This window comes from Perca flavescens, chromosome 7, assembly GCF_004354835.1.
Source record: "Perca flavescens isolate YP-PL-M2 chromosome 7, PFLA_1.0, whole genome shotgun sequence".
In the NCBI taxonomy this organism is placed as follows: Eukaryota; Metazoa; Chordata; class Actinopteri; order Perciformes; family Percidae; genus Perca; species Perca flavescens.
The window spans coordinates 27816683-27840933 of record NC_041337.1 but is presented as its reverse complement, the minus strand read 5'-3'; the positions used below and the strand labels follow the sequence as shown (position 1 = coordinate 27840933).

General features: G+C 39.6%; 1 protein-coding gene across 2 annotated transcripts in view; it reads left to right on the top strand.

The window, feature by feature from the left end:
- Positions 1-24251, top strand: part of mtor (mechanistic target of rapamycin kinase) — a 98519-nt gene that overhangs the window by 53169 nt on the left and 21099 nt on the right. For both annotated transcript variants that reach the window (XM_028581977.1, XM_028581978.1), the window contains 8 exons: positions 3982-4057; positions 8676-8815; positions 13359-13459; positions 14012-14127; positions 16837-16914; positions 17634-17741; positions 22659-22784; positions 23457-23588. In XM_028581977.1, coding sequence (XP_028437778.1) covers positions 3982-4057; positions 8676-8815; positions 13359-13459; positions 14012-14127; positions 16837-16914; positions 17634-17741; positions 22659-22784; positions 23457-23588 — 877 coding nt within the window. The remainder of the gene's footprint in view (positions 1-3981; positions 4058-8675; positions 8816-13358; positions 13460-14011; positions 14128-16836; positions 16915-17633; positions 17742-22658; positions 22785-23456; positions 23589-24251) is intronic.

The window sequence follows — 24251 nt, the reverse complement described above, 5'->3', positions numbered from 1 at the left end:
TGGAACATTCCACAGGTGAACAGGTTAATTGGTCATGATTGGTCAGCATCCCCAAAAGGCTCAGTCATTCACAAGTAAGGATGGGGCGAGATTCACCACGTTGTGAACAATTGCGCGAGCAAATTGTCCAATAGTTGAAGAACAATGGGCCTCATTCACCAACCGTTCTTACGAAGAAATGTGTTCTTAAACCCTTCTTACGAACTTTTTACGAAGATTCTGGCATTCATGTTTTCTTAACTTTGTTCTTAGCTAAGAACAAAATCTACAAACACTGAAAAGCACTCTTACGCACATTTGAGTGATGACATTTTGCTCCAAATGATTGCTTACTGCATTTTATTTAATTCTACAGTCGTTTACAATGATAGTATTGTACTGTAATGTATTTCTGATCATTTGTTGAAAAAAGAAATCATATTGTGCAAAAAAACACTAACAATACAATTTACATCAGCAATTAAACGGATTAAATCTTGCGTTATTTGGTGATTGATCGCTATTTATAGGGCCAAAATGCAGTGGTAGAATGTAACAAAGTACAAATTTGTCCTAACTGTACTTAAAGGAACACGCCGACTTATTGGGAATTTAGCTTATTCACCGTAACCCCCAGAGTTAGACAAATCGATACATACCCTTTTCATCTCCGTGTGTGCTGTAATGCTGTCTGACGGCTCCAGTGGCATTAGGCCAGCACAGAACATGCTGGTGAATGGTTCCAGCAATCCTACTGCTCCGAATAAGTGACAAAATAACACCAACATGTTCCTTTTTACATGTTGTGATTTATAGAGTCATAGCGTGTACAAAAAAACAAAATAACATGAGACACAGCCGTCTTCTAACTGTAAACAAACCGGGAACTATATTCTCAAGCGGAAGAATATAGTACTTGGGCGGAGTGATATGCTTGCAGCAAGCCTGTCTGAGAATATAGTTCCCGGTTTGTTTACTGTTAGAAGATGGCTGTCTTATGTTACGTTGTTTTTTGTACACGCTGTGACTATACAAATCACAACATGTAAATAGGAACATGTTGGTGTTATTTTGTCATTTTTGTCACAATTTGGAGCAGTAGGCTAGTTGGAACCAGTTACCTCCAGGATCTGTGCTGGGCTAAGCTAATGCTGGAACCGTCAGGCTGCGTTACAGCACGCACGGAGATGAGAAGGGTATGTATCAACTTGTCTAACTCTGGGGGTTACGGTGAATAAGCTAAATTCCCAATAAGTCGGCGTGTTCCTTTAAGTACATTTTTCACGTATCTGTAGGCTACTTTACTTAAGTAGACTCAATAGTGCATAGCCTACTTTTGACTTTTACTTTGTTACATTTTGCAGCAATTATCTATACTTTTTACTCCACTACATTTCTACAATGTTCCGTTACATTTTCTGATCAGTTTCCCCCTGCCAAAACGTCTTCCTGACCGTCACACGTTTGTCTCACCAGTAAAGTTTGGTTGCCGTAGATACTGTATATATGGGGCACCGCTGATCCAAGCCGGCTCCGGTGCTGCAGAGCCCGGGCGCAGCGCCGCTGACCCTCGGTAATACAACCTCCAGTAAAAGTGAAAATGAAAACATTTGTTTTTATTATTCCCGTTTTTAAATCATAGTTGCCATCTATTTCTCTCCACAGCGTTGTTAACTCCTCCGCCAGGCTGCGTAAGACGCGTTCATATCTCCCTATTTGCGCTGCTTCACACACTTTATTTACTTACTTGCATGGTTAAAGAAAATAAAACTTAAAATTAATTTTTCTTAAAATACATCCATGAATAAAACCAACCGCATTCCGATTCTAACACATTTCCGTTTTATGCTGGTTAGGATAGGAACTTTTTTTTAAAAAGCCAGGCCTTGTTTGTGGTAGTGGACACCTTCTACTTTTACTAAAGTAAATATGTCTCTTGTTATTTGTACTTTTATTTAAGTACTGAGATTCAGTACTTCCTCGACCGCGGCTCTGACAATCTCCGAAAACCTGTCTCCCAGGAGGTGCACAGGAAGTGTCATGTCCTTATATGGGAATTTGCGGGGCGTTTTCTTATGCTAATTAGGAACAACTGGCACGTGCTTTCAGTTACGAAGACGTGGGATTCATCAATCCTAAGAACACAGATGCAAACAAATCTGCTGTTTAAGAACACGTCATGAATCCGGCATAGACTTTTCTTAGGAACCTTCTTAAGAACATATTTAAGAGAAAACTTAGGAAGATATTGGTGAATGAGGCCCAATGTTTCTCAATTTTCAGAGAATCTGGAGAAATCTCTGCACGTAAGCGGCAAGGCCAAAAACCCACATTGAATGCCCGTGACCTTCCATCCCTCAGCCGGCACTGCATTAAAAACTGACATCCTTATGAAAAGGATATTACCACGTGGGCTTAGGAACACTTCGGAAAACCCTTGTCAATTAACACAGTTCATTGCTACATCTACAAGTGCAAGTTAAAACTACACCATGCAAAGCAAAAGCCATATCAACAACACCCAGAAACGCTGCCAGCTTCTCTGGGCACAAGCTCATCTGAGATGGACTGACGTAAAGTGGAAACGTGTGCTGTGGTCTGACGAGTCCACATTTCAAATTTGTTTTTGGAAACCATGGACATCATGTCATCCGGGCCAAAGAGGAAAAGGACCATCCAGATTGTTATCAGCGCTAAGCTCAAAAGCCAGCTTCTGTGATGGTATGGGGTTGTGTTAGTGTCCATGGCATGGGTAACTTGCACATCTGTGGGCACCATTAATGCTGAAAGGTACATACAGGTTTAGGAGCAACATATGCTGCCATCCAAGCAGAGTCTTTTTCAGGGATGTCCCTGCTTATTTCAGCAAGACAATGCACAGCCACATTCTGCATGTGTTACAACAGTGTGGCTTCATAGTAAAAGAGTGCGGGTACTAGACTGGCCTGCCTGCAGTCCAGACCTGTCTCCCAATGAAAATGTGTGCAAATTATAAAGCGCAAAATATGTGGTGTAGTCCGGTGACTGTTGAGCAACTGAAGTCGTACATCAAGCAAGAATGGGAAAGAATTCCACCTACAAAGCTTCAACAATAAGTGTCCTCAGTTCCTGCTTAATGAGTGTTGTTAAAAGGAAAGGTGATGTAACACAGCGTTAAACATGCCCCTGTGCCAGCTTCTTTGGAATGTTTTGCAGGCATCAAATTCAAATGAGTATGAGTAAATATTTGCACACAAAAAAAAGAGAGGTTTATCAGTTTGAACATTAAATATCTTGTCTTTGTAGTGTCTCCAGTTGAATATAGGTTGAAAAGGATTAGCAAATCATTGTATTCTGTCTTTATTTACCTTTTACACAACGTCCCAACTTCACGGGAAATGGGGTTTGTTGAACGCCACCCGACTCGGACCCAGTTTACAGTATAAACCGTGGATCCTAACCTGTCTGTGTTCCGGGTCGGGTCTTGGGTTTTACGGTGTGGGTAGACCCATGAAGACCTCTAGTCTCTGCACAACTGACCCATACTGGTTGGTTGGTGTCTGCATGGATCTGAGAAGGAAATCCTAAACCTTCTGGTGCTGGCTGGTGAAGCCCTCCCCAGGTCAACTATTGAGTTAGCAGCAACACAGACGTTAGTGCAAGGCCATTACATTACAAATGGTTGCACGGGGGAATCAATGTTAGCTTTAGCTATGTCAAAACATGTCAAAAGTTTCTTTCCAGAAAACGTCAGTTAGACATTTTGTCAAACTATCAACGTCTATGTGATATGTAATCTCTCACGAGGAAGTGCAAATCTACTGAAAATTATTGATTATGATTTTCTGCTTGTATAGTAAGTTTAGCTAGACATATTTCTGTGGTGAGACAGCTTGACCTTAACAAATGGCTTTTTGTAAACAATAGTGAAAGCATCTATATATTGTCCACACATTGTAGTATTCTAAGTTGTGTGTTCAAATTGGTCTAAAAGCTGGACTTTGTTTTTGTCATATCTTGCAGCATCAACAATAAACTGCAGCAGCCAGAAGCGGCATCTGGGGTGCTTGAGTACGCCATGAAGCATTTTGGAGAACTGGTGAGTGCTTTTCCACCCTCTTACCCTATGTTGCATTCAGTCCGACGCTGGGACAAAAATCCTCTTTCAATCGTACCACCACAACGGCATAACAGGGACGCTGCTGCAGAGAGCTTTTTGCAAAAAAAACATTTAGCCACTTATACCTTTAGCAACAGCCCTAACCAACTCCTTTGCATTTCTTGATTCATTTTCAGACTAAATGCTTTCTTAGTTAGCTTAGCTGCCAGTAACCGTGTGCTGTATTATGTGTGGTCTCTTGTCTGCGTACACCTCTAACGGGATGCCATTTCCCCATACACACATTTTAACATGGGGATGAGGGCCATTTGAGACACATACTCCCAGAACACCCTGTTCCTAATGTGCAGCACGTGGAAAAACCATCTGTTATGCTGATCAGTAGTCAACAGCAAGAAGCAAAACTATGGACTTTTTCATCCAATGGACAGGATCTTTTCTTGACACCTTTTATGTGTTGTTGCTGTGCATTTCTTAAAAAGCTACTTGGGACTTTTTTCCAGTGGTAAAAGGATATGTTTCACACAAAAAAATACAAACCGTAATGATTTCTTAATGGCGAGCGGTTTGTAAGGTCCCTAAATAGCTTAATTTACTATGACTCACTATGTGACTTCTGATGGTCCAAGTTGAAAGCCACAGAATATGTCAATATTTTTATGGATTTTTTTTCTTCTGTTCATGTACAGGACTACTACTCCCTATTATTACTTAATATTACTGATATCTCCTCAGTGTTTCATGTTCTGTGTAGATGGACCTGGTCCAGATACGAAACAACTGTTAAACAGTGGATATGCATTGGACACCATCACACAGATTTTCCATATGAATTATCTAAGTTGTTCTTCTGATCCTTCTCCATCTCTATTACCACAGTTGCATCATTTTGTAACTGTGGTTTTAGTTTGCTTGTTGTTTGGATGTACTGGGCAGTCTATTTTAGAAGCAGTATCAATCATGAACTTCATGATTATAGAACAGACAAAACCAGTATCTCTCTAATGTCAATACTACTTACAGTATTAAAAACATTTATAACATTGACATCAAAATCTAACACAGAGAAAGTAAATAGTAAACACATTTACCCGAGTGACAAAACCATAAAACATGAAATGTGAACAGTGATGGACTAAAATCTTTTTTTTAAATCCCCAAAAACAATCCATTTGCAAGGAAAGTTACTAATACGCAATGTTTTTGGTTTTTCCTACAATCCAAAATTGCCAAAAATCTGAATTCAAGAGCTTAGCTGGTGTTGATGACAAACTTAATGTATGCGATCAGTGGAGGGAAGACGCAGTGGTAAAACAGGGCTGGGTTTTAGATTATAACCTAAAATAAATAGTATTTTCTAGTTTTAATTTTATGAAGTGGTTATTTTTTACCCTAAAGTCACATTGAATGTTTTTCCCAACCATCAGGACTCTTATGGAAAAGGACTTTCCTTCTGCCTTTGTGAACTGCATTTATGTTTCTCTGTAAAAGCATCTTAAAGGTCCCATGGCATGAAAATGTCACTTTATGAGGTTTTTTTAACATTAATATGAGTTCCCCTAGCCTGCCTATGGTCCCCCAGTGGCTAGAAATGGCGATGGGTCTGGGTATCCGCTCCGCCTTTGAGAAAATGAAAGCTCAGACGGGCCAATCTGGAATCTTCCCTTTATGTCGTCATAAGGGGAAAGGTTACTGCCCCTTTCTCTGCTTTGCCCGTCTGCTCCTCAATAGCATTTAAAGCTAGAGACACAGAAATGGCACGTCCTAAGGAAAGCTCATTGTGGGACTGACTCGTAGTGGTTGTAATTCGGCATCAAGGCTGAATTTCGGGAAAGAGACTTCAAATACAGTATTAGGGGACCACTAAGGCCTATATGAAAGCATCCAAAAAGCAGCCTGTCATAGGACCTTTAAAAGTGAAAAGACTCAGTAAAACAGTTTGACTGTGCACTTCCAGGAACCTTGTTAATGAGGTGACCATTTGGAAAGCTTTATTGTGGGAGGATGCAAGGTTTCCCTGTTTAGTATACCAGTCAGGAACCATCAGTAAAGCAAAGGTTGGATGAGCTCTATGTATGTAATCATTGGTTTGTGTCTCCTAAAAGAAGACAATACCTAGAAGTCACTTTTACAGGAGGTCAACGTTTAAATATAATAGGTCCAGGATTGGTTGATTAAGTTGGGAATCTCTAATCAACCATGCAAAATTATAATATAAGTTATGGAAGTCTTTGGCTGACTGTGAAAGGACAAGGTGTGTAGTTTGACCCAGATTCACTGTTAGGATGCAGTCATGCTAATGTTTTTTAATAGTCAGTGTTTGGCATTTTTAGATAAAGGGGCACCTGTGAAATCAAGCCTTCCCACTCAAAAAAAAAAAAAAAAAAGCCTAGTCCCTGGATAAATGAATCAATCCAGCTGTTTAGGAGAAATTGTCGACGGGTTGAGCGTCTATGGAAGTCGACTAAACTCAATAGACTTCACCTTAGGGAGCTAAAGTCTTCTTTAAATGAAGTGCTGAGAAATGCTAGATCTCAATACTTCTCTCAGCTAACATCTTCAAACAAGAAAAAAACCCAAATCTTGTTTGACACCATTAACAAAATTGTTTCCCCTACTGATCCTCAAGTCTCTGTGGTCTCAAAATCAGACTGTAATGAATTTCTTAATTTCTTTGTAGATAAGATCAGAGATGTCAGGGCAAACATCTCACCAGCACATTTGTATAACTTGGCCTGCAGTTTATCTCCTCCCAATTCTTGGTCCTCCTTTAGACCTGTGACATTACAGGACATCGCCACTCTGCTAGATAAACTGAAACCATTGTCTTGTCCTACTCATGTTCTCCCTAGTGTTTTGTTTTTACAAGTTTTTTATTCGATAGGCCCCTGTATCGTAGAAATGTTTAATATTTCACTTTCAACTGGTTTGGTTCCCACCTTTTTTAAACATGCGGTTGTTGAACCAGCACTGAAAAAGCCCAGTTTGGATCCATCACAACCCAAAAATTACAGGCCAATATCGAAATTTAAATTCATGTCAAAATCTTTAGAAAAGGTTGTACCAGAGCAACTTATTGCTTTCCTTGAGAACCATTACCATTACTTAAAGTCTCTAGTGACATTATGATGTTAGCTGACTCTGGGGTTTGGGTCCTATTAGACCTTTCATCTGCCTTTGACTCCATTGAGCATACCATTATGATCAACAGACTTCACAATCTGGTTGGAATGTCTGGATCAGTTTAAAATTGTTTATTACGTCTTACCTTTCTGACAGAACTTTCAGTGTTTTTGTAAACCAGATCATGTCGGACACTACAGGGTTGTCATGTGGGGTACCTCAGGGTTCTGTTCTGGGAGTGATTCTGTTCCTTTTGTAAATTCCCTCTTGGACAGATAATAAGCCAGTTCAGTGACATATCTTACCATTTTTATACTGATGATGATATCCAGCTATACTGCTCCTTTTAAGGCTACTGAGCTCTACAAACTTTTGTCCTTGATAAACTGCTTTACTATCATCAAGCAGTGGTTAAGTGACAACTATTTGCTGCTGAACCCATATAAGACGGAAACACTAATTATTGCCCATTAAAGTAGTGTCCTGCTGATTAAGCAGCATATTGGAGCTTTAGGCTCGTCTCTCCAACCAAAGGAATTTAGGTGTTGTTTTTTATTCTGCAATGTCCTTGGAGCATCACTCCAAACAGTTAATTAGAAACTGCTAGTTTGAACTTAGGAACATATCAAAACTCAGAACTTTGACGCAAAGGTTGAATTGGAAATGAAAAAATCATCCATGCTTTTATCTCATCTTGTTTAGATTATTGTAACTGTTTTTTTTACATGTTTAAACAAAAAAGAGCTTTTCTGTCTTCAGGTTGTTCAGAACTCCACTTCAAGGCTTTAACTCATACAAGCAAAATAGCGCATATCACACCTGTTTTGGCATCACTTCACTGGTTACTAGTTCATTTTAGAATACATTTTAAAATTCTGGTCCTTACTTTTAGAGCCTTGCACGGACAAGCTCCTCCTAATATGTCTGACCTGATACAGCGTCACACTTCTTCCCGGTGTCTGAAGTCATCAGGTCTGATGTTGTTAGCGGTTCCCTGCACTCATTTTAAAACCAGAGGGGATCGATCTTTTCAGGCAGTGGCACCCAGGCTGTGGAATGCACTGCCGCTCTCTTTACGTTGTTCAAATGCTGTTGATTCTTTTAAAAGCAGTTGAAGACTTGGCTATTCAAACAGGCTTTTAGTTAGACAAGGGCTTTTATGGCTGTCTGATTTGATGTACCTATGTTTTCCTTGTATTTTTATGTCTTCTATTTATCATATTCCAATTTATTGTAAAGCACTTTGTGATTTTTATCTGTGAAAAGTGCTATATACATAAACTTTACTTACTTTACTTCCAATACATTTTGCTAACACAAAACCCCCCCAAATGTATTAAATTGTCAAATGTTCTAGATAACAAACTTTGTAATGAAATAGAGAAGTAGTTCAGGTTAATTGCTTGGTATCTTATAGTGACATTCTTCCAGTTTCATGTTTCTCATGTGTCTCGTTTCTGCTTGTAACTATTAGGAAATCCAAGCCACTTGGTATGAGAAGCTACATGAGTGGGAGGATGCCCTGGTAGCATACGACAAGAAGATTGACATGAACAAAGAAGATCCAGAGCTCATCCTGGGCAGAATGCGCTGCTTAGAGGCCCTGGGAGAATGGTACGTCAGTTGTCCAGTCTGGGTTGGAGTTAGCTATTCATTTACCATTATTAATGATGGTTATTATAAAGTGTTACTTATTTTCCTATATAAACACTTAAGGTATTAAAGTGCCCATATTATGAAAAAGAAAACACTTTTTTTGGGATTTGGGGTGTTATTTTGTGTCTCTGGTGCTTCCACACGCATACAGACTTTGAAAAAAATCCATGCATGCTGTTTTGAGTGAGATACGGTTTCTGAATGTGTCCTGCCTTCAGTCTCCGGATGAGCTGTTCAAAATCTGCACGGCTTTCTACGTCACTAGCCGAAACGGGGTGGCTAACCATGCTAACACTAGCATGCTCCCTCGTTCTCAATGGCAAAGCACTGCTACAACACACACAAGTTCACCATAATCTACAAAAGAACGACTTACATTTGCGCCATCGTTTAGAAGTCTCCCAGCTAATCCTGCCTTGTAACTGACCGAAGTTGGAGAAACAGCCTTTCTTTTACTGTCTATGGAGCTAGCTGACATGATCTACTGAGCTACTGCGCATGTGCGAGTGCAATCAAAGATAGTACAGAAGAAAAGAGGTCTCACTCTGTAGCTAAAACAGAGACAAGATGAAAAGAGGAGCTGCAGCATTGCGAGAGAGAGCTGTGCAGTACAACAAAAAATGTGGTGTTTTTTGAAAATTAAACCATGTAAACCTATTCTGGTACAACCTTAGAATACAATTATGAACCTGAAAATGAGCATAATATGGGCGCTTTAATTTTTGCTGACCTATATTCAATTTACAATTCAAGTTGGTTTTCTAAAAACATACTGCTGTGGGCTTTTTAGTATTAATGTGTTGTGTGATTTGCTGCAGTGATGAAGAAGAAATTAGTTTCTTTAGTTTTTAACCTTGGCTCTAATGGATAAAGAGATTGTCTGAGGTAGTACACTTGCTGTGAACTATTCCATCTCCCATTTTTTTATTTGCGTCGGCAGCCTATTCACTAATGAGTCCTGACACGGAGGCAAGGCAAGGCAAGGCAATTTTATTTATATAGCACATTTCAGCACAAGGCAACTCAAAGTGCTTTACAAATCATCAATCATTAAAGAACAAATAGCAAAAATAGGGAGTAAAATAAGAATAAAAATAGTAATGAATACAAATTTAAAACCATTTAAGATACATTAAAAAATATCCGTATTAAAATTGTATACGAAATAAAATCTAAGAATAAAAATCACTGTTCGATAAAAGAATTAACAAAAACCATTATCAAAAAGTAAGGTCTTCAGCCTTGATTTAAAAGAGCTGAGAGTTGGGGCAGACCTGCAGTTTTCTGGTATTTTGTTCCAGATATGCGGAGCATAAAAACTAAACGCTGCTTCTCCCTGTGTAATTCTGACTCTGGGGACCACGAGCAAACCTGTTCCAGACGACCTGAGAGGTCTGGGTGGTTCACAAAGCACTAATAGATCTGAGATATATTTTGGTCCTAAGCCATTTAGGAATTTATAAACCAGCATAAGTATTTTGAAATCAATTCTCTGAGGCACAGGAAGCCAATGTAAAGTCTTTAGAACTGGAGTGATATGATCCACTTTTTTTGTCCTAGTGAGAACTCTTGCTGCAGAATTTTGAATCAGCTGCAGCTGTCTAATTAGTTTTTTAGGCAGTCCTGTAAGGATGCCGTTACAGTAGTCAAGTCTACTAAAAATAAAAGCATGGACCAGTTTTTCCAAATTCTGCTGAGACATAAGTCCTCTAATTCTTGATATATTCTTAAAATGGTAATAGGCTGATTTTTGTTATTGTCTTAATATGACTGTTAAAATTCAAATCTTGCTTTGTCAGTTGTTTTTAACAGGGCCATTTGAAGCTGTGCACTGACTTTCAGTTTCTCTTCTTTTGCTCCAAAAACAATCACCTCAGTTTTTTCTTCATTTAATTTAAGAAAATTCTGAGGCTTTGTGTTTGTTTGTGTGTGGCTGGGTAAGCCTGGGCAATTGACCAGGGTCATTAGTCAAAGGAGATCAGACAGAAACACTGTTTCCTGTTAAGGTACGTGCAAGGGGATAATGGACCCGAGTTCTCAGTGATAATCTGCTGCTCAGAGTGATTTTTTTTTTTTTTAAATGCAGTTGATGTTTTGTATTGGGCAGCTTTGAAGTAACTTTTGGTCTAGAATGTCCATCTTAAGTTTTGAAATTATTTAATCAAGGGGGTGAAACACTTAATGAAAAAATGAACTTTGAATTGGCTAAGTCATCACTGCTACAATGGTGAGTCATATTAGGGCCAATGTACCAATTTGTGGTATTAATCTACCCCCCTGTATTCTTTATCTGTCCAGTAAACTGTATACAATGCAGTACATGTTAGTGTTTTTCAAATTGTGACCACTAATTGTCTTTTTCAATGGAGTGGGTTTGGGAACATTTCCATTATTTTTGAGATAACTCCTTTGACACAATCAATAAATAATGGTGCTCTTTTATTTAAAGAAAAATTGGATTTGCATTTTTCATTCAGGTGATTTGGCCTCGTGGTTCTGTTAAAGGTCCTCTTGCATGAAAATTCACTTTATGAGGTTTTTTAACATTAATATGAGTTCCCCCAGCCTGCCTATGGTCCCCCAGTGGCTAGAAATGGTGATAGGTGTAAACGGAGCCCTGGGTATCCTGCTCTGCCTTTGAGAAAATGAAAGCTCAGATGGACCGATCTGGAATCTTGCTCCTTATGAGGTCATAATTAGCAAGGTTACCTCCCCTTTCTCTGCTTTGCCCGCCCAGATAATTTGGCCCACCCATTAGAGAGAGACATCATGGCTTTCAAACGAGCAAAGTGGCAGTTGGTCAAGGCCACACCCCCACCCTCCACCTTGCCCCCCATCTCTCCTCCTCAATAGCTACAGACACAGAAATTGCATATACTAAGGAAAGCTCATTGTGGGACTGGCTCTAGTGGCTGTAATTCTGCACCAAGGCTGAATTTCGGGAAAGAGACTCAGATACAGTATTAGGGAACCACTAAGGCCTATATAAAAGCATCCAAAGAGCACCATGTCATGGGACCTTTAAGCCTCAAATATCAATCTGCTGATTACAAGAGCGGTTTTATTTTTGACAAATATAAGTCAAGCATGCAGCTATTTTGGCATGTTGTGCTCTGGCGATGGGACCTGTGTGTCTGATGAAGCCACTTTTTGACTCCCCTGCAGAGCTTTCCTTTACAGACTTTGCAATTCTAAAAAGCAAATGCCATACACCTGATCTGTAAAAAAAACAACAAAAAAACAATAAGCATGAAAAGCAGTGTTACTAAAAAACACAGTATTTCAAGGTTGGTTTAGTTTTATATGTTTAATGTGTGCCGTGAAAACGGTCTATTTGTCCCAGGTGTAAGGAAACTAACAAGAGAGTGAGGGAGATGTCAATCAAGCACAGTTGGTGCACGCTCACAGTCCTGAGATGAGGTCTTATCAGGCACAAGTGAAAACCCCTGTGTGGGTGAACCAATGGTTTGTAGTGTAGGGCCTTTAAAAGACTGTGTTAAATTAAGACATGCTAAATTAATGTCTTATTTTAAAATGTATTTTAGCAACTTCTCAATTGAAATTCCTAAAATGTGAATAATAGTTTGCGGAGTCAAATTATAACTCAAGCTCTTCCTTCTGCTGGACTTCTGCTTTCGTCTGCTGTAGACAAACTCACGTACACCCAGTGTACCGGAGCTTTTTGTACTTGTTGCTGTCATGTTATACAATAGCCAGGCAGCTGGAGAACGGCTTCACTTCACTAGCCCCTATCCAAACCTGCCTCTCTCTTTTTATCTGTCTGTGCCTTCCTCCCTCTTTCGCTTCCTCAGTCTAATCTCGCTCCAGCTCCCTGCCTGTAAAACACATGCAACGGGTTTGATCTCCTCCTGGACAATGCAGCACTGATTGTTGTTCATGAGGGATTAGTCTTGGTTAGATGCACTTGATTCTAACATAAACATTCAACACAACATCTGTTTGCTGGGATACTTGATTTTATCAGGACTGTTACTGGACGGTACACTGATTTAAGATGTTCATCTTTAAGAACAAATTAAGAAATAAATGGCAGATGTAAAAGAAACCAGGTCTAATTTCTCCTCATCCTTGGCTGGAAGAGCTTGGCTATTCTGGTGAAGTATTTCTTCAACTGTTGTTTCATGCAGGAAAAGAACATGTAGTGTCTTGACATGTATATATTATTATTAGAACATGGACTTTAGAAGAACTTTTTATCACTTGAGGATAAATACTAGACCAGTACAGGATAGCATTGCTTTAGACAATTATTTTTCATTATTCACTATCGTCAAATTCATGTCAGCTAGTAATGACTCTATACCTTTAGTACTGCATTGTATACTAAAGTACTCTGCACATGATTACCTGATTAGTTAGAGAACCTGATGATAGCTGCAATCAGTTCCTGATTCACTGATGTCATCACTGTGAACATGGGACTGAACAAATCAGTATCTGCTTTTTCTACCATCTGAAGCCTGTGGTTAATGTTTTCCAGGGGCCAGTTGCACCAGCAGTGCTGCGAGGAGTGGACGCTGGTCAGCGAGGAAACCCAGGCCAAGATGGCTCGTATGGCTGCTGCTGCCGCCTGGGGTCTAGGTAACCACTAAAAAGACTTTGTATCATATATGAACTAACAATTGAAAAGTCAGCTGGGTTTTAAGAAAAGACTCAACAATGCAATCAAACTGAGCAACAGTGAAAACAGTAACCGCTCTTGCCAAGTCCCCCTCACATAACCATATGGGAATGGTATCCAGTCATAACACAATTGACATATCGTAACGTGCACTAGTGGAGAAATGCAGGGACCACACTGCAGGAGCATCCTCTGAGGTTTGCGGTCTGTGGATTTGACTTTCTTAAGTCAGTCGTAAACCCTCAGACGAACCCAAATACCGTCTATCTGAAGACTTAAACCATCTTTTATTGTTGTAGTTGGGAAGCAAAATGTTGAGATGGCAATCATTTAAATCATATCAAGCTGAGGTGAAGTGCTGTTTAAACCAGCAGTGATGGGCTGCCAAACTTCAAGTTGCTTCAGTCTTGCTAAGTTAGACATCCGCTAATTAGCCCTTTCAGTCATTATTAAATGCTTCCTGCTGAAACCAGTTTTTGTGCTTTTTCGTAACTTGACTGTTGTTCCTCCAGGGCACTGGGACAGCATGGAGGAGTACACGTGTATGATCCCAAGAGACACACATGATGGGGCTTTTTATAGAGCAGTGCTAGCCCTGCATCAGGACCTCTTCTCATTGGCCCAGCAGGTGGGTTACATTATCACTCACAAATACACCCAGTGGATAAGATTTCCCCCCATTCGATGTACATGAAGTCTATATTTTTAGAAAACATCTCATAAAGACATGCCACATGGGAATTTGCCTAGTCTCATGGTTTCTGGAATTTTCATTAGTCTTCATAGCAGGCTTTGAAAAGTTAAAATCATTGGAAACGATCTCTGTAAAGTAACATAAAAATTGCTTTACGCCAATTCCAGTCAGTATCAAATGCCTCCATCATCTCAGGCTTTTCATTAAAAGGAATAAAATGCACAAGTTTTTTTTTTTTCTTCCTTTTACAACGTGGTACCTCCTTGGTGTGGAAATATTATGTAACTCTTGAAATTGTAAATCATCGCAGCATTCAGCCTCAAACAAATACAGATCCCATTCCCTCTGCTGTGTGCCTGTCAGCAAGGTCTGGTGGAGGTCAGGGTGGTGTTTTCCTCATTTGATGAAGGTTGGGATGTTGGATGAGCTCATGGCGCCTAGAGATGGATTTGTTCAAGCTGGATGCCACCATGTCCTATGGACACAAGCTCTAGCACTGACACCAGTAAACACCTGCTCCTCCAATTTCTCTGGACTCATCCTCCAACTCCCCTTTTAACCACAAAGCCCGGGAGACCTGCTCTTTGTGCCCCTTCATCCCTCCATAGCCACCCTCCCGTCTCTAATTTGGAGATTAGATCCAGGTGTGACCTTTAGGATTCTACATCAGCTAAAAAGGAAAAGCAGACTTTTGACTATTGTCAACATTGAGGCAACTCATAATGAATGAAAAGAAATGAAAAGCAGATGGAGCGGTGGTGAAAGCTTAAATGTCAACATGAGCTCAGTCTAGTCTTCCGGATGTGGTTGGTAATCCTCGCACTTAGTCCTTTTGATTCCATTGTGCTGTTCCTTTCCTCCCTCTATACCCCAAACAACCACACATGTGCTCCAGGAGTTTCAGCATGTGTCTTTGTGAAAGGGTTCAGGTTACTTTGCTTTATAAATCTCAGTGTTTGGTCTGTTCCAGCGATGATGTGTAGACACGGCAGTCGTGCTCCCCCCTGTAAAGCAGTCTGTGGCTGTGCCAATATTTGTGTTATATCCAGTCCTCCAGTGTGCATTTGATTTGCAAATTGTCTCGTGGTCTTTTTAAACCTCGAGTTTCCTTTAGCGGTTGATTTGGCCGTAACCATTTACATAGAGGCCTCCATATCACACTGTAATTATAAAGTAATCTCATTGGATTTAACCCTATTCAAATACATACAGTAAGTGCAACCTTTTATGTAAGGGAATGGGAGATTGGGTCATAGTTTGTTTGTGCTGCCAGAAGCCAGACACTGCATTTATCAGGAGTCGTCTGGACTGCACATTTCCAATGAGGCCCCAGCGCAGTATTTCAGGAGTAAACAGGACCATAACTGAGTGGAGGTTGTAAAGAAGCAGCCTCATTGTCACCTTGTCCCAACCACCCTCCCAAAACCCCTCCTCTTGTTGTGCATGCCTGAAGAGGTGTTTAGGCACGCCATTCCTCCTTTCCCTCCCCGCAAAAAATAATAATTGGGGGGGATTTGGTCTGAAACAGCTGTGTCTCCCGGCCTCACGAGAACTTCCTTAGTCATCCTCCCTTATTTTACCTTCCCACTAATAACAGTTCCCAAAAACATTGGCTGTAGAAGCCCAAGAAATCAGCACGTTTTCAGCCACAGTACTTGTGTCCTTGTTTGTCCCTTTTGCTGCTCTGGATCAGGTTTTTCTCTCAATTACTGTTTTTCCACCCCTCAGGGTTCTCACTGGTGCTGGAATGTCTGCAGTATCCCTGAATTTGGAGAAGTGTAGTCCTGTTACGAAAAGTCAGGGAACTGGAAGTTTACAAATGAGTCAGTAATATACAGTAATACATACCAAAAAAAACGTGAAGGTAGGAAAAACATTTTTAGGGCATGAAAGTACTCTGACAGTTGGTTGACCATTATGGAAACGTTTGGGAATTTGCATCACAGTTATGGCAGGAACAGTGACTAACAGCCCCTGTTTTGAACTCTTCTTTATCCCTCGCCAATTCCTTTCCTTTTATCTGAATGTGCATACAAAATAAGGCTGTCTTTTTAAAAGATACATCCACAGCCATGGTTACATAACTTTTACATAACTTTCATAACACATTTCCCTCTCCTCATGAAACACTCAGCAGTGCATCAAACCATTTTGCTATACAAGCAGGTGTTCTAGTCCTAGTTGCATTAATGTGTCACTGTTGGCTGCACTTAAGTGAAAAGGGTGTGAGCAGCAAGCAATAACATGCCTTCGTTCATTTGTACAAAGTGTTTTATTCCCTGGGTTTAGTCCAATCCCGGCTGGTCCTGATGCAAGATGGTTTTAGGATGGTGTGACATTGTGTCATGGTACATTCTGGGGTCATGCTGTCCTTACGTTATTGAGGAAATGCAATTATTGCTTTTTATTAGCTTTACTAAAGAGTTGGAGTATTTTGGGGCAACTAAGTCAAAGGGAAACTTTGCCATTTTTCAACCAGCTTTGTGTGATTGCAGCGTGGTGAGTATATGCAGATGAACGTTGTTTGTCAACACAAAGACAAAAAGCCGGTGGAAAATCTGCAAAATGCACCATTCAGGTCGACATTCATTTCATTAATAGATCACACTGTCAATTTTTGTTTTGTTTTTGTTTTTCATGTAGTGTATTGACAAAGCAAGAGACCTCCTGGATGCTGAGCTGACGGCCATGGCTGGAGAGAGCTACAGTCGAGCCTACGGGGTAAGTGTTCAGCCGAATCAGCCAAAATATTTAACGCCTGGCTTCAGTCCACCATCTCATTTTTCACTGTATTCATGTGCAGAAGGATTATGCCACGGCAACACAATTTTATTAAAGTGATGAACTATAAAAGATTAAGTCTCAGATCGAGCTTCATTAGAAGTCAGAAGTATAAATATTTACAGTTTCCACTGCTCCAGGCTCCTATTTTAATATCTATATATGTTGAATTATCCATCAACATTTCAAATCTGAAGTTGAAAACCCAAACAGCAGTGTTCCTCTCATACAGATGTTGTCAGGTAATGTTATCATGATAGCCATTTGATCTTAGTTGATTTTGATTGAACAGCAGACACACTTCAGCAGGCATCTAGACTCTGAATCTTTGTACAAATGGCAGCCATAATCAAAGCCTCTATATGGAAATTGCCAACCTTTTCTGATAGATGCCGTACAAGAGCGTCCAGTGGGTTGCAGAATGCATTCAATTGGAGATACTGATCAATTTATAAGCTTTAATGATCCTTTTTATATTACACAGAGGGCCTTTTGCAACATTAATAATGATTGTGTGTGTGTGTGTGTGTGTGTGTGTGTGTGTGTGTGTGTGTGTGTGTGTGTGTGTGTGTGTGTGTGTGTGTGTGTGTGTGTGTGTGTGTGTGTGTGTGTGTGTGTGTGTGTGTGTGTGTGCGTGCGCGTGTGTGTCCGTTTCCCAGGCTATGGTGTCTAGCCAGATGCTTTCAGAGCTAGAGGAGGTGATCCAGTATAAACTGGTGCCTGAGAGGAGAGACATCATTAGGGATACGTGGTGGGAGAGGCTTCAGGTAACTACACACACACACTCTCTCTTGTGCAACTAGAAATGTAAAGCAGATGCTGGAAAGGCTACTGTTACTAATGGGAAACATTACAAGCCAGACACCATACATACACACACTAATACCTCAGTGTGTAAGGATTTAAGATCTTTTCGATTTGTATGTTTATTTCTACATTCGAATTTAAATTTAAAGTAGATTTATAGAGTAGAATCATGTTGGACTTTGGTAAGTGTTATTTACTGTGGTTGAACAAACTTCAGATGAAGGTCAGTAGTAACTAAGTAAGAGATATGTCATTTATGTAGCCAAAACTAGCTACTATCTGTTCAAATTAGTCTACTTGTCTACAGAAATCCTGTCCCAACCTTTCTTGACAAAGAAAGTCACTTGAGCTACACTACGTTTTATAAATCAAGTGTTTTTGACACTGTGCACTCTGCAGTGTAGAAGTGACCAACATTTGATTTGTTTGTTTTTTTGTTCACCTTCAATTCTGGGTGTATGTTTCTAGTCACATAGCAGGTTGCTTATATTAGACCAGTGATTACCAACCAGGGGTACATGTACCCCAGGGGGTACTTCTGCAGTTGTCAGGGGGTTCATGGAAAGATTGAAGAGTAGCTTAACTAATTTGAAAAAATAGACATTATGATTTTATTAAAATATATCCACATATTAACATTAAGTCAACTGTAACACCTGAATACTACATTTTTGCAGTTATGGAAGAGTGTGTGCACTGAAAACTAGTTGGCAAGTGAGCACAGAAGTTTAAACAGGTAGCCAAAAGTAATGACTTAACAGTTCAAATGATTAGCTTAACGTAATGGGAAAATGGTTAGAATTGTTTGCTAAAAGTAATGTTAATGGATAAAGGGTTGAAACATTCAGCTTCACCCTAAGTAGTAGTTGCTTAGTAGATTAGTAGTAGTATGATTGAATTTGATCACAGCGGTAAAACTAACTTGCATGTTGATAAAGTGATATCAGATTTGAACCTCACAAAACTCACTTTGGCCACGGATCGTTTTGGACATTAACTGAAGGTCATGACCAAAGGCGAGCGTTACAGGGACAGTCAATGGACTTAAAGGTCACATATCATGCTTTTCTGTGTCTTCTCTCATATCTACTATGTTATAATGTTGGATTTTCATGTTAAACGTGGCCAAAACTTGAAATAATGAGTTCAATGTATTTTAGACAAATCCCTGTGAGCTAAAACGTTCACATTTCCAACCAAACACTCCGGTTTCAACAGTTTTTTCTACTCTCGGCTATGTATTGTCATAAGACATATGATTGGTCATCTGCTCCAGGTAGGCAGGACTGGAATGTTTTTTTTTCTAAGCTACTGCGGTGTTAACATTGTCCCATGTAACTACATGCTAACAGCAGTAAACAACGTCACCTTGGCTGCCAGTGTTGTTAAATTCTCCTCAATTCGGGGTCACATTCCTGCTGAAACATGTCCGATTGGGTAGTGTTTGGTTCAGAAGTCTTTATCTGCGATTTTTGATGGTAGAAAGTGCTGTTTCGTTCCACTACAATCTAACGTTAGCATACTGCTAACTATTATGTGTATTATTCTGGTCACTTTACTGCTGGGACATGTCCGGTTGTGTAATATTTAGTTTAGAAGCCTTTATTGGCAATTTTTCACGGTCCAAAGTCCTGCTATATACTCTGTTGCAGTAGCTCCAGCTTCAACTAGTGAAACATGGAGCGGAGGCTCCGGAGATAGATAGATATAGATATAGATATAGATATAGATAGATAGATATAGATATAGATATAGATATAGATATAGATAGATATAGATATAGATATAGATAGATATATATATATGGAGCGGAGGCTCCGGAGATTATACATTAAAGCATGTAAACATGTTCTAGTACAAACACAAAATGCAAGTATAATCCTGAAAATGCTATATAATAGTTGCCCTTTAAAAATAAAATAAGAACATTTTGATTAAACTGTGGCCTTGCTTGACATAGCCTGCATGAAATGACTCTTGTAGGAATATTCAGAAAAGGCTTGGCTTGTTTTGTGTAACCCACACTGTAATCCCATCCAAACTCTTCCTACTTCCTGACACTGATTAAGATTACTATCATTATCATCATTATTTGTAAATTACAATGTTGTACATGCTGTTAAATGAGACAGCAGGACGTGTGGAAGAACCACAAATCCACAAGCGATCAGGGAAAATTGTGGCACCCGCCAAGTCTTTTGATTTTGAGATAAATGCCATCCGATCTAATATAATACTGTTCAAGTTCATCTTTTCCATGTTGGCCTTTTTACAGCTGAATCAAAATGTGATTGTTTGAAAGGTCTCATCCTTGTATGTGGATGTTGAGGGAAGAATTAAGTCAGACAGAAAAACCATAAGCCATGATGATAAGCCATTGACCTGTGATACACCATTCCTGATCCCTTGGTATCCACGCTGCTTAGTTACTCTCAGTCCCTGTTGGCATTCCTGTCTCCTATCTTTTGTTCAGATGGTCCTGACATCTTGGAAAATCCCCAAAACCTGTGTCATCCTTTACCTTAACCACAGCCCAGGAAGATTGTATTTGTCTGAAGACTGCGTATGCCTGCCCAGAGGGCTTTAGTATACCTTTTTCAAAGTCAAATTTTGAGTATTCTTAAAGGCTGAACAGATGCAAAGTGAATATGTGTTTGTGAATTTATGCCAGCCACATGGATGTTCAAACATGAGTGACTGTCCATTATTTGCATTCCATTACTAATGCTTTTCCATAACATTGAAAAAGCATTAGTCACACAATAATACATTTCAGGGCGATGTAAGAGAAATATTGTGCCAAAGTTGAACTATTATTCGGTGCGTGCGTTATAGTATTTACATTGATATTTGTCAGCACCAAGAACTTGTCTAAGACAAAAAAAAACACTGCTTGTTTTCATCAAAAAATTATTTTCCTGTCGATTCGTATTACACAGCTGTTAGAAATGCACCTCACTCTTACTAATTTCTTTGTGACATTTCAAAAGTTTTCATAAAATTAGCTTGACCGTTGAAATGAAACCATTACACACACACTTAAATCCCTGTGTAGTAAATGAAGATACTCTTGATCGTCTTTGACTTTTTCCATTCATAACAGATGGAGGTTGGTTGGAGGAGGTATTTAGGATCAAGAAGGGTCTTCTTGAGCAAACAGACATGGCCAGCAGCACCAGAGCTGGGTCTGCAATGCCTGACAGGTTTTTTCTCTCTAGTGATTTATTGGAGGCTGACCTCACACATCTGTCAGTTAGTCACTGTCCCGCTCCTTTCTTTTATACCAGTCTCTCCCTCATCAAAGGATTAGTGGTAGGGCAAAGAGTGTATGGAAATACGGCACCCCACTGCTTGTGGGTAAATGTGTCAAAGTTCTTGCACTTCTAACCCTGTGAGAACTTTGGACTCTTAGCTGTAGGTTGCTGTTCTGAACTATTGATCTTCTTATGTTCCCTGCTCTTTCTTGGTGTCTCAGCTTCCACTAATGCAAATCATGGGACATTTGTAACTTTCCTCCTAGAAAGAGTTGGGTTGACATCGGGTCCAACTTCTCTTGCTTTACTAATGTTCCCTGTGCTCTTCTACTAAAATTGTTAAACAACTTACCCCACACTTTTATTGGGCCTATTCAATATATTAACCTATTCTCTAGCCCCTTTGACAATATAACGGTCAAACAGTCACACATTGGTAAACTGGCAGAAAATTGGGTGGGTTTGAAATTGGTATACCAATGACACACAGTGTTTTGTATGTTTGTTTTGGTGTTTTTGCCCTTATTCAATACAGTGGTTCAAGCGGCAAATGTGAAATATGGGTGAGAAAAAAAGGGGGATGACATGCATGATCCATGGACCTATTCAAACCAGGGACGTTGCGGTTACATGGTACACGTCTTAGACCACCTGTCCACCGTGGCGCCCCCAATAACATAGAGCTGTTCTTTTCAATCAAGTTGCTTCAACTGGATAATTTGGCACTTCCTTATAACTTCTCAGCAGGATGATGTCAGTAATCTCTTGCAGTTAAACCCAGACTAAACGTCTAATCACTGAACATAGCTTCTGCCAGATTCTACCTGCACTCAGCCCCTTATCCCATCATGTTAAGTCTACTTCAAAAACTGTAGTATTTAATTCTAGCCTCAGCTTTCAACGGCTAACAAAGGCTCATCCCGACATACTTTTGCCATCTAAGGAATACAGCAAAAAAGGTTTAGATAAGGTCAACACTTAATGAAAAGGACTTAAACTTTGAAGTAAGTTAATTACCGCGCCAAACACAAAGATGGATTGTATTATCTGTGAAACTCTGCTAGTAAATCAGCACAATACTGATTTCAACTCCTCATTTGTTTCTGCTAGTTGCCATGTAACCTAATATGACCCTTCCTTGTGGCAGTGTTTGCAATTATAATCAAGTCCTTTTTCATGAAATGTTAATATTATTTTGTCTACTCCCTGTTGATTTGCTTACATTCAAATCATACAGAGAGGATTATACAGCGCATGCTTTTTTTCATCAGAGCCGGATTACTCCACTGTCTGCCTGCCCCTTCAGCACTGTGTTATACCACAATGATGAGGTTGAGGGTTAGAGGATATTTAATAGAGAAAATCTGCTAATGGTACTTACAAATATATGAATACAGCATACTGTTTTTCTGGCACATCAAGCTGTACTCACATGTGGACGATGTTTAAGACAGGGACCCCTGGTAGTAATACTAGCCCCCTTGGATTTCTTCTGTACTGCTCTCTCACGTGTGTTCATTCTCTTGAGTTTAACGAGTGGGTTCCTCTCTTTGAAGGGAACAACAAAAGGGTAATGCGTTTAACCGGTCTGATCCTTGTGATTTTTGGTGTGTTTTCCTCTAGGGTTGTCAGCGTATCGTAGAGGACTGGCAAAGGATCCTGATGGTCAGATCGCTTGTCATCAGCCCCCACGAGGACATGAGGACTTGGTTGAAGTATGCCAGCCTCTGTGGCAAGAGCGGCCGCCTGGTCAGTACATTGACATATTTGTACAAAGCCCCTCAGTATTCTCTGATCTGACCCCTGATCATGCATAATTAATTAGAATCCTGGAGAAATAGATCCGAGTTGATTAAATCAGTATGGTCAAACGGAAAAGGGAAGTCAATCACACTGTTAGAAACCTGAGACTGCATATCTTCACAATTTAAGTGGCGCAATTTTCCATCCTTTACCTCACTGTTTTTTTAATTGATTGCAAGGGATGGCAGACAATCGGCCAATTTTTCCTTCTACACACTTGTTGCATTTCAACACACACACACACAGCTCTGACAGCATCTAGCTAGACACCGTAGCCTGGTAAACAAAAAACACACACTGAATGCCAGAATCCCCAACTGTAACTTAAAAACGAATGTGATGGGCCAATGTCAAATATAAAAGGAAATGTGATTACAAGGGGGAAAAAATGATCACACTAAGACTTTCTGTCTTTCTTTGTCTTGTTGTTCTCTTTTTACAGAATCTTTAGCACTTACTCATGCACTGATCTATTTTATTTTTCACTCTTTAAAAAAAAGTTAATCATGCTTGTATTGTCTTGGGGTTCCTAAAAACCTTCTGGGTTCTTATTAAACTGTAAACCTTCTGGCGATTAATTTGCTCCTTTTGCCTCTGTTGCCTTCTTAATCCCTGCAGGCACTGGCCCATAAGACCCTGGTGCTCCTTCTGGGTGTTGACCCCTCCAAGCAACTTGATCACCCGCTGCCCACAGCCCACCCACATGTCACCTACGCTTATATGAAGTACATGTGGAAGAGTAACCGCAAGGTAAGCGCAAGAGTGTTGTGTTGACTCAATGGTTTATAAATAACATTTTGTACATTTTTGTTGTTGCTTTTCTATAAGTCCTATATACTGTGAATGTCATCCTACATGACAAAAGTACAGGTAGTGCTTTTTAAGGATTGACCGCAAAGGGCAACATATCAGCTTTTAAAGAGTTCTGATGGTTATTACTTGTATTTGGAAGTTTTTAGTGCAACATTAGGCAACAATCAGAGTTTCAAATATGCCAGATAGGGTGGGTTTAAATTACTGGAACATTAGTGACATAAACGGCTAATTCATTTAACACTGTGAGGGAAACAGCCTGAGAAACATTAACACCAACAAACTACATCTGTAAAAAAAGAAAATTGAAATTGCAAACAGCCTTGTGATTGTATAGTCAAACTTAAATAATCAGTCCCACCAGGATCTCAAAGGTGTTTTGTGATTTATTAAAAAATGAGGTAACCGTTATATAATAATAGTTCCACATAGATTTATATTTAGTGTAGTAGCTCTTTAGATAAAAAAGCCTCTGAAAAAACAAACATAAATAATATAACAACATGAAATTGAAGCTATAAATAGCATATGTTTAGTAAACATAATAATGATAATAATATATTTAAAAGAAATCCATTTTTAATTTGTATTAGTTAAAAT